General features: G+C 59.5%; 1 protein-coding gene across 2 annotated transcripts in view; it reads left to right on the forward strand.

The window, feature by feature from the left end:
• The first annotated feature begins 6 nt into the window (after positions 1 to 6).
• Positions 7 to 9769, forward strand: part of TONSL (tonsoku like, DNA repair protein) — a 12451-nt gene continuing 2688 nt past the window's right edge. Inside the window, exons 1-22 of one of the 2 annotated variants that reach the window (XM_003802358.3) lie at positions 7 to 39; positions 183 to 325; positions 770 to 953; positions 1170 to 1299; positions 1636 to 1807; positions 1893 to 2007; positions 2572 to 2717; positions 2812 to 2964; positions 3225 to 3350; positions 3490 to 3670; positions 4901 to 4983; positions 5081 to 5170; positions 5621 to 5693; positions 5797 to 5960; positions 6035 to 6158; positions 6242 to 6951; positions 7057 to 7133; positions 7518 to 7671; positions 7740 to 7818; positions 8258 to 8559; positions 8745 to 8916; positions 9432 to 9607. In XM_003802358.3, coding sequence (XP_003802406.2) covers positions 299 to 325; positions 770 to 953; positions 1170 to 1299; positions 1636 to 1807; positions 1893 to 2007; positions 2572 to 2717; positions 2812 to 2964; positions 3225 to 3350; positions 3490 to 3670; positions 4901 to 4983; positions 5081 to 5170; positions 5621 to 5693; positions 5797 to 5960; positions 6035 to 6158; positions 6242 to 6951; positions 7057 to 7133; positions 7518 to 7671; positions 7740 to 7818; positions 8258 to 8559; positions 8745 to 8916; positions 9432 to 9607 — 3438 coding nt within the window. In that variant the 5' untranslated portion in view covers positions 7 to 39; positions 183 to 298. Of the gene's footprint in view, positions 40 to 182; positions 326 to 769; positions 1300 to 1635; positions 1808 to 1892; positions 2008 to 2571; positions 2718 to 2811; positions 2965 to 3224; positions 3351 to 3489; positions 3671 to 4900; positions 4984 to 5080; positions 5171 to 5620; positions 5694 to 5796; positions 5961 to 6034; positions 6159 to 6241; positions 6952 to 7056; positions 7134 to 7517; positions 7672 to 7739; positions 7819 to 8257; positions 8560 to 8744; positions 8917 to 9431; positions 9608 to 9769 lie in introns of both variants that reach the window. The other variant, XM_023508378.1, reaches the window with a different exon arrangement.

A 9769-nucleotide genomic window follows, 5' to 3' on the forward strand; every position in this document is an offset into this window, starting at 1 on the left:
CCTGCTGCCACCAGCTGGGGGAGCTCCTGGCCAGCCATGGTAAGTGCGACCCCGCGCCCGTCCGCCTGGGGGTCCCGGCCGGGCGGGCGGGAGACAAGCGGACTCTTCCCGAGCAGGCGTCGCCCCGCACGCCCTCGCAGCCCGGCCAGGTCGTGCTGTGCCCTTTCCCCGCCCGTGACTAGGCCGCTACGCAGAGGCCTTGGAGGAGCACCGGCAGGAGCTGCAGCTGCTAGAGAGCGCCGACGACCGCCTAGGTTGCGCCGTAGCCCACCGCAAGATCGGAGAGCGCCTGGCAGAAATGGAGGACTACTCGGCCGCCCTGCAGGTGTGCGGTGCCGCTGACCACACCACAGCCCTCCGGCTGCCACGCCTTGGGGACCCTTTGGGAGAAAGGTGGCAGAATCTTCACCATTAGGCACCTGGCTGGACACAGGCTAACCTTCAGGGCCTCTGCTGGGGACACCACAGCCTTTTTTGGAACTGCGGGGGGGAATAGGTGCCCGCCCGCCCCCGCACCAGAAACCATCAGTGAACACGTGATTTTAGCTGTGTTTTTGGAGAGAGAGGGATCAGGATTTACTTACTCTTGGTCATCCTCCTACCACGGTTTTAGCTGGCTGCAGTGTAGAGCAGCTGTCTCCACAGACAGCCTTTGGCATACAGAAGGGGCACGTGTGGCCTGTGGTTTTGGGGAATCTCCTGGAGTCTAGACACAGGGGTTTCGTTTGGGGTGGGTGGGCTTACGGTGATGATTTCTCTCCACGTTCAGCACCAGCACCAATACCTGGAGCTGGCCCATTCCCTGTCCAACCACACAGAACTGCAGAGGGCCTGGGCTACCATTGGTCGTACCCACCTGGACATCTATGACCACTGCCAGCTTAGGGATGCCTTGTTGCAGGCCCAGGCTGCCTTTGAGAAAAGCTTGGCTATTGTGGATGAGAAACTGGAAGGTAGGTGCCCCCAGGGACCCAACCCTGCACTACTCTGCCCACCCCAGTGCTCACCCAGCCTGCCCAGTGGGTCCCACTTTGTCCCATTTGCACTCTGCCTGCAGGAGCACCCCTGGCTGACACAGTGGGTGCTGGCTCTGGGTGGGCCTGAACAGGGCCTGAATAAACTCGTGTGGGGAGGAGGTGGGCAAAGTGCTTGGAGGGGATGTCTTCCAGGGACATTGGCCCAGAGAGAGCTGAATGAGATGAGGACCCGGCTCTACCTCAATCTGGGCCTTACCTTCGAGAGTCTGCAGCAGACAGCTCTGTGCCACGACTACTTCAAGAAGAGCATCTTTCTTGCTGAGTAAGGCCCGAGTCCTGCCCTCCATGGGAGTGGAATCCTATGTTCCTGCAAGAAATATAGGACCTTCCTGAGTGGGCAGCCTGGCTGGGCCTCAGCCCTGGCCCTGTGGACCTTCTGTTAGCAGAGAGGCCTCTCAGGTCTTTGTTGTAGGAGAGGGCAGGCTTGGTTTAGGCCCTGAGACTGCAGCCTGGCAGGTCAAGGCTCTATGAGGCATCAGCAGATATTGCTGGCTGAGCATTCCCTGCATGTTGGCAGCTGTCCTGAGTCACTGGTACCTGCCTTCCACTGTTCCAAAGCTTAAGTGTCCTGGGCACCTGTGACCTCTGCTCCCTGTAGGCAGAACCACCTGTATGAGGACCTGTTCCGAGCCCGCTACAACCTGGGCACCATCCACTGGCGTGGGGGGCAGCACTCCCAGGCCATGCGCTGCCTGGAGGGGGCCCGGGAGTGTGCTCATGCTATGAGACAGCGGTTTTTGGAGAGCGAGTGCTGTGTGGCAATCTCACAGGTAGACGCTCTGTACCACTTGGGTCAGCCCCCAACAGGCTCAGGCCTTGAAGAGTGTATAGACCTCATCTTCTTTTACTTCCCAGGTCCTCCAAGATCTGGGGGACTTTTTGGCTGCCAAAAGAGCCCTGAAGAAGGCCTATAGGCTGGGCTCCCAGAAGCCTGTGCAGAGGGCAGCAGTCTGCCAGAGCCTCAAGTATGGTGAGCCTGGTAGAGGCCTGCAGGGCCATCTCCTGGGAGGGGGTATGCAGGGCATCCTTGCCCTTAGCAGAGGAGGCCTGAGTGTGTGTCCTTGGAGAAGTGCAACTTTGGTTTCTAGGAAGCAGGGGAAGGCCTGCCAACTTACACTGGGAGGAGAGCCTTGGTTTTCTCTGAACTCACAGCACAGTTTGTCAAGGGACATTGAAGGGCAGGTGGGAGACTGGGTCTTCACTCATAAGCAGCATCTTTGTTAGCAAACTAGAGACAACATCTCCCCATCTAATGGGATGGGAGAGCAAGTGGTATGTGTGTGACCCAAGAGTACCGATGGTAGTGACTGGTGTTACATGCCAGGCCCTGTCCCAACTTGTTAACTAATGTTGTTAATTTTTCTGAGCTGGAGATAACCCCACAAAGGAGGCAGACTCTCCCATTATTCCCTTTGTGGAGGGACGGGGAAGGGGTGGAAAGGACAGGCGGGTTGCCTAAGGGCACAAGATGGCAGGTGGTAGAGCTAGGGTCAGGGTCTCCTATGCTGCCCCTGGCACGAGTCTCTTCCCACAGTGCTGGCAGTGGTCCAGCTGCAGCAACAGCTAGAGGAAGCTGAGGACAGTGACCCTCAGGGTGCTATGGCCACCTGTGAGCAGCTCGGGGACCTATTCTCCAAAGCAGGCGATTTCCCCAAGGCAGCCTCGGCCTACCAGCAGCAGGTATGTGGCCCTTGGCAGTATAGGAGGAAGGGATCAGTGCATTGTGAGCGGCCTGTCCACAGGCAGCCTGGGGCTCACTGGACTGCTTCCCCAGCTACATCTGGCTGAGCTGCTGAACAGACCAGGGGCTGAGCTGGCTGTCATCCATGTGTCCTTGGCCACCACACTAGGGGACCTGAAGGACTACCGTCAGGCTGTGCACCACTATGAAGAGGAGCTGAGGCTGCGTGGTGGCAACCCCCTGGAGGTGACATGCCCCTGCTCCCTGCCCACAGTGTGGGTTTATTCCCACTGCTTCGCAACAAGACTACTGTTCCTGGGCGGTAGGAGTGGACAGGCAGCTCTTTCCCAGGACTGTCAGCTTCTAACAGTTGGGAGGTGGATCCTGGAGCCAGGGTGGAAGTTCCTATGTCATGCAGGCAGCAAGTGGGAGCCAGGCTGTGACTGCAGCCAGCTGGATATGGTGACTGGCAGTCATTGACCTCATCTTTCCTTCTGCCATTCCAGGAATCCAAGACCTGGCTCAACATTGCACTGTCTCGTGAGGAGGCTGGTGATGCCTACGAGCTGCTGGCCCCGTGCTTCCAGGAGGCTCTCAGCTGCGCCCACCAAGCCAAGCAGCCCCAGCTGCAGGTGCAGTAGCCTTCTCCACCCACACTAGACCCCCGGCAAGCCACTGTTCTTTGCAGCCTACCTGTCTTCCTTGCCCATGTCTCCATTTCTCTGCATCCCTTGACCCCAGGCCTGAGCAGGATTTCCCTCTGCTCCTCAGAGGCAGATCTTGCAGCACCTCCATACTGTGCAGCTGAGGCTGCAGCCCCAGGAAGCCGCTGGGACTGAAACCAGACTGCAAGAGCTGAGTGTGGCTGAAGATGAGGAGGAGGAGAGAGAAGAAGAGGAGGCAGCAGACAGTGAGGCCCTGGAGGCCAGTGAGGTGGAGCTTTCAGAGAGTGGTAAGGGCTGGACACCTCCTTGGCTGCTGGACACTGCACCTGGCACTCCCCTACCCCATGCTGGGCTGGGGCAGGATGATGGTGCTCTGCTTAGGGCTTATGTCGGGCAGCAGGGTGGCTAGTGCATCCATGGGAGTGGAAAGAGGAGGGTGGTGACATGCAAGGAGCAAAGGCAGGTTGAAACCTGTAGGAAACCTGGGAGGGGAGCAGGGTCAGAGCTTGGGCACACAGCCCAGTAGAGGCACAAGTGCCAACAGGGGAGGTAGAACAGGGTGCAACATAGAGGCCCTTGGTTGCCCTTGGGAGGAGCTTAGGGCACTAGCATCCTCCATGCCCAGCAGGCTTTCTTCCTGATGCTGGTATGGTCAGCTGCACACAGGGTGTGAGGAACTAGTTGAGTAGGGCTTAAACTGAAGCCATCTCATGTAGGTAGGGAAGGAAGGGCAATGCCCAGACATGGTTGGTGGCTGAGTGGTGGGTATGGGAGCCTGTACAAGGGGCTGGGTGCCTTCCAGGATAGGTGCAATGTCCACCTTGAACTCAAGGGGCCTCTAAAACCTGAAAAAGTTGAGGCCATACCTTAGAGAAGGGGTCAGGATGGATGTGGCTGGTACATAGGTGCAGGTGGCAAGGTAGTGAGGGTGTATCAAGGACCAGCATGCCAGGGAGCACCACTCAGTCAGCAGGGAGCACTGAGGGGCTGGGGAAGGAGTTGGTGTGAGAAGAGCAATGGCAGGCAGGGATCAGACAGCATGGCAAGGAGGGGTCTGGTGAGATATACCAGGAGAGGGGCAGAGTGGGGTGTCTGCCCAGGTGGAATATGAGCATATATGTGCCTAGCTTGGAGGATAGCAGCACGTCCTGGCAAGGCCCTGGGTAAGAGATGTGGGGTCTGTGTGCAGGGTGGGAGAGCCATGCGCAGATAAGGGCATTGGGGTGGGTGGTGCCCCATAAGGAGGGGGCAGAAGGTGAGGGGGTGTGCCCTGTAGGCAGAGAGATTGTGAGTGGATATAGGCCTTCAGCAGGTTCAGGGGGGCCAGTGGTCCATGCGGGGCCCACCTCCTCAGCTTTGCCCACTGGGCTGAGGGCCCCTAGCGTGCTCTGCTTGGTCTGCTGCTGTGGGGGTCTAGCAGTATGGTGGACAGTGAGGCCCTGGAGGCCAGCGAGGTGGAGCTCTGATGCTCATCTCCCATGGGCCCACCTGGGGCGGTGGCCTTCGCTGTATTCCAGAGGAGGACACTGAGGACCCATCCCAGCCACTGGAGGAGGAGGAGGAGCTGCAGGTCCGCCTGGGTCGACAGAAGGTGAACAAGGTAAAGGCAGCACCCTGCCTCTATCCCATCTCAGGGCTCAGCAGTGCCACCTGGCCCTTCACACCTCTGCCCTTGTCTTGGGTGGCTATGCCCACAGTGGAACCGACGCAATGATGTGGGAGAGACCCTGCTGCACCGAGCCTGTATCGAGGGCCAATTGCGCCGTGTCCAGGACCTCGTGGGACAGGTGAGCTGCCATGCCAGGCAGGAGGAAGCTTTGTAAAGCAGCATGGATTTGGTTGAGCATGGCCTCCCTGAGGACTCTCTTAGCTGCTTCATCTTTGAAGCAGGTCTGAGGGGCCTAGTACATGATACCTTGTCTGTGCTATTGCTGGGCTGGCCAGGATGGGGGCAGCCCACAGACTGAGACCTTGATACACTTTTCTTGGCCCAAGCCCTCTGGACACACCGTCCAGGGGGACGGGGCAGGCTTGGCGGCTGGATGATGTACTGAGCTCAGTCTGGGGAAATGAGACGTAGGGCTGGGGGGTGGGGACCTGGCCAAGGGATGAACTTGTGGGGCCTACTCAGAGCTTTTGGACCAAAGTCTTGAGGGCACCTCAAGCCCCATAGTTCTTAAGATGGGAGCCAGGCTGCAGGGCATGCAGGGCCAAGCTTCCCCCGTCCTTGGTCACAGGGCCACCCTCTAAACCCTCGGGACTATTGTGGCTGGACACCACTGCACGAGGCCTGCAACTACGGGCATCTGGGTAAACAGGGAGCAGACAGGATGTGGCGCACTGCAAGGGGAGCATGGGGTGAGGAGGCCTGGGCGGAGCATTGGGAGCTGGGCTGACGTATCCTGGCACACAGAGATTGTCCGTTTCCTGCTGGACCATGGGGCTACAGTGGATGACCCAGGTGGCCAGGGATGTGAGGGCATCACACCTCTGCACGACGCTCTCAATTGTGGCCACTTTGAGGTGGCTGAGTTGCTCATTAAGCGGGGGGCATCCATCACCCTCCGAACCAAGAAGGTGAGCCTGATAGGCACAGCAGGCGAGGGCTATGGGGGTATGTACCCTGCCCTGCTGAGCTGGATGCCACACAGGGCCTCAGCCCACTGGAGACGCTGCAGCAGTGGGTGAAGCTGTACCATGGAGACTTGGACCTTGAGACACGGCAGAAGGCCAGAGCCATGGAACGGCTGCTCCAGGCAGCCTCCTCGGGCCAAGGCAAGCAGGGTCCCCTCTGCCTAGGGACATCATGCTCTTCCTGAGAGCCTCTGTCTCATTCATGATGGATTCTCTCCCCACAGAGCCCCTCAACTCCCAGGGCCTGCGGACGCTTCCATGTAACCATCTGTTTGACCCTGAGACCTCTCCTCCCCTAAGCCCCTGTCCAGAACTCCCTTCTCACACCTTGAAACCCCCAGAGTTCTATCAGTTCTGTGCCAGTGTCTCCCCAGGGCAGACAGCGCCGGCTGGGGTCAGGCCTCGGAGGAGCAGGCATGGGCCAGCTAGCAGCAGCTCAGAGGACGAGGATGTCGTGGGGGCCCCATGGCCATCCCAAAAGAGGCCTCGGTGTTCTGCCAGCAGCAGGGAGGCAGCCACAGTGGGCACCAGCGAGACAGCCATTGGAAGTGTGGGCAATTCCCAGAGCCACCACCTGGGGCCTGGTCCACTTTGGGGCCAGAGGGAAGCTTCTGCCCTCCATATGGCACTTGTCACTGAGGAGGACCTGGCTCGAGACTGGCTGGAGCTTGATGTACCTCTGACCCGTAGCCGCCAGCCCTGTTCCCAGAGCAGCAGGGAGAGCATCAGGCCCAAGGCCTCAGGGTCAGATGCTGAGGCCCGCCTTGTCAGGCCCCAGGCCTGGGCTGAGCAGGCCCACCTGCCCTGCATCAGGAGTTGGACTGCACCTGTCCAGGCAGGAGACAGCAGCTTGGCTTTAGAGTGCCCGGGGAGCCCAAGTTTCCCCAGGGACTTAGGGCCCAGTGGGGACAGTCCTACAGTAGGCCAGCCCTCGGTAGGTATTCAAGCTGAGAACAAGGCCAGTTCCCCTACTCAGGGCAGGTTGGGGTAGGGGCCTCTGTCTACCTGATTTAACCTGTCCCCGACCCCCACCTGCCAGGGTTCAGTCCTACCTCCTCCTCTCCGGGTTCGAGTTCAAGTTCAAGATAATCTCTTCCTCATTCCTGTCCCATACAGGTAAGGCATTACCAGCCCTCTCCCACCCCTAGTCTCCTCTACCCTCCTGGCAGCCCAGTGCTAATGAGGCCATGGCAGAGGCCTGGACATCTTCATGTGTGCACACGAGGGGGGTTGTGTTGCAAGGGCCCCATAGGAAGTGGTGCCCCACCATTGAGCGCCAGGCTGCTGGCAGCTGGGCTGAGTCCTAGGTGAGGATGCCCTGCACAAGCATGGCCAGCAGGCCCTATAAGCCCCAACAATGGCCAGAGGAGTTGGTGGTGTGCTGGGCTGCCAGGACAGGATGGAGTCTGCCTCCAGGGGAGGAGGGAGCTGCCAATGCAAGGACCCAGAGGTGTCACCCAGGCTGTGTGTGGGGGCTCAGCATTCTGCCTACTCTCATAGCAGTGAGGCCCACACTGTGGCTTGGCTGGCTGAGCAAGCGGCCCAGCGCTATTACCAGACCTGTGGGCTGCTACCAAGGCTCACCCTACGGAAGGAGGGAGCCCTGCTGGCCCCACAGGACCCCATCCGTGATGTGCTGCAGAGCAATGATGAGGTGAGCAGCAGGCCCAAGTGCCTCAGGCACCAGGCATCCTGGAGTTGCTGACCACCAGTGCTTTCTAGGTGTTGGCTGAAGTCACATCATGGGACCTCCCACCATTGGCTGACCGCTACAGTAGGGCTTGCCAGAGCCTAGGACAAGGTGAGGGCTTAGAGACCCATGGTTTCTGGGTGAGGCTGTGCCAGGAGGCCTGTGCAGAGGGCCCTACTCGCCCTTCCTGCCAGGTCTGTAAGCCTCGAATGTATGGGGCACCTCACCTGGTCCTGCTGAGTGCTATGGATGGGGATGGGGGAAGATGGCCCTGTCCCCCCTGCCAGGCAGGTGGCATAAAGTCACCAAAGCCACAACACCAGGCCCCTGGAGGAGTCTGATGTGGGCTGCAAGCTGCCAGGGAAGCTTCTTGGGGATTATGAGATATGGCGGTGATCAGGCCCACAGGCTTGTGGGAGTGGCCTCTGTAGGGCCTCTGCTTGGCAGCTCCCTGGGCTAGTGAGAAGGGACATCTTTGGCTTAGCCTCCAGGATTCAGAGGGCAGAAAGGGCAAGCTCTGGTCCCATGATACCACATCCCTCCCTCCCAGGGGAGCATCCACAGGTGCTGCAGGCTGTGGAGCACCAGGGCTCAAGCCCCACGTTCAGCGCCTGTTCTCTGGGCCTGTACCAGGCTCAGCTCACACCGCTGCTGCGGGCCCTCAAGCTACACACAACTCTCCGGGAGCTGCGCCTGGCAGGGAATCGGCTAGGGGATGGGTGTGCTGCTGAGTTGCTGGCTGCTGTGGGCACCATGCCCAACCTGGCCCTGCTCGACCTCTCCTCCAACCACCTGGGCCCCGAAGGCCTGCGTCAACTTGCCACAGGCCTCCCAGGCCAAGCTGCCTTGCAGGTAGACACAGGGAGCAGTGGGCCATCAGCATCAGTTTTCCCATCAGCCAGGCACCGGCAGGCTGCAGTGATTAAGAACTGGCCAGTGGGAGGGCCTAGCTGGTGGGAGGATCCTACCTTGACTCCCAGCATAGCTAGCCTCTGAGGGGGAATGGAGGCTCAATTCCCAGCCATTGTCTTCCACAGAACTTAGAGGAACTGGACTTGAGCATGAACCCCTTGGGGGACAACTGTGGCCAAGCCCTGGCCTCCCTCCTGCAGGCCTGCCCCTTGCTCAGCACCCTGCACCTGCAGGCCTGTACCTTCGGCTCCAGCTTCTTCCTGAGCCATGGGGCAGCTCTGGGGAACGCCTTCCAAGGTGGGCTGACCTAGTACTCCTGGTCTACTCCCTGACCCCAGGATGTTGAGGGACTCAGGGGTCATATGAACAAAAAGGGGCCTGGGATGCTGGGGCTGGCTCTGGGAGCACACAGACGCTCACATGGGTGCTGGGTCCGCCTGGACTCTGGGGCATCTCCTGCTTATTCCTCCTGGGCTATTCTCAGGACACACCACAGGGCTTGTGCTCCCCCAGCCCTGAGTGTTCTGTGGGAGAAGCACCCCCTCACCCCACTGTGCACACACCCTGGCCCAGGACTATCTTGGGTGGGTCGAGTGGATGAGGAACCCAGAAATGGTGGGGAGGAGTTGGGCTCCTGCGTTTGGTCCTGCCCCTCCCCTGCTAGGAGAACTTGAGTGAGTGCCTTTGCCCCTACACATAAAATTTTAAGGATAACAGTTTCTCCAAAGGGGTCCTGTGGGTCTGGACCCAGAAATATAGGTGGGGGCAAGGGGATGGCCACATGGGGCTGACAGGTTCTGGCCCCATTATAGATGCCAAGCACCTGAAGACCTTGTCCCTGTCCTATAATGCCCTGGGTTCCTCTACTCTGGCCCGGGTCCTGCAGAGCCTGCCTGCCTGCACCCTCCTGCACCTGGAGCTCAGCTGTGTGGCAGCTGGCAAGGGTGATTCAGGCCTTATGGAGCCTGTGATCAGATACCTGACCAAGGTATGTGGTGGGTGAGGGGCCACCAAGCCAGAACACTGAGCCTCTAAGGTCTAAGTTCCCCAAGTTTGAAAAAGGCAGTGATGAGTTGGCTTGGCGCCTGTGGCTCCAGCAGCTAAGGCACCAGCCACATACACCTAAGGTGGCGGGTTTGAATCCCCAGCC

This window comes from Otolemur garnettii, unplaced genomic scaffold (assembly GCF_000181295.1).
Source record: "Otolemur garnettii isolate 467f Iridium unplaced genomic scaffold, OtoGar3 scaffold00245, whole genome shotgun sequence".
Lineage (NCBI taxonomy): Eukaryota > Metazoa > Chordata > Mammalia > Primates > Galagidae > Otolemur > Otolemur garnettii.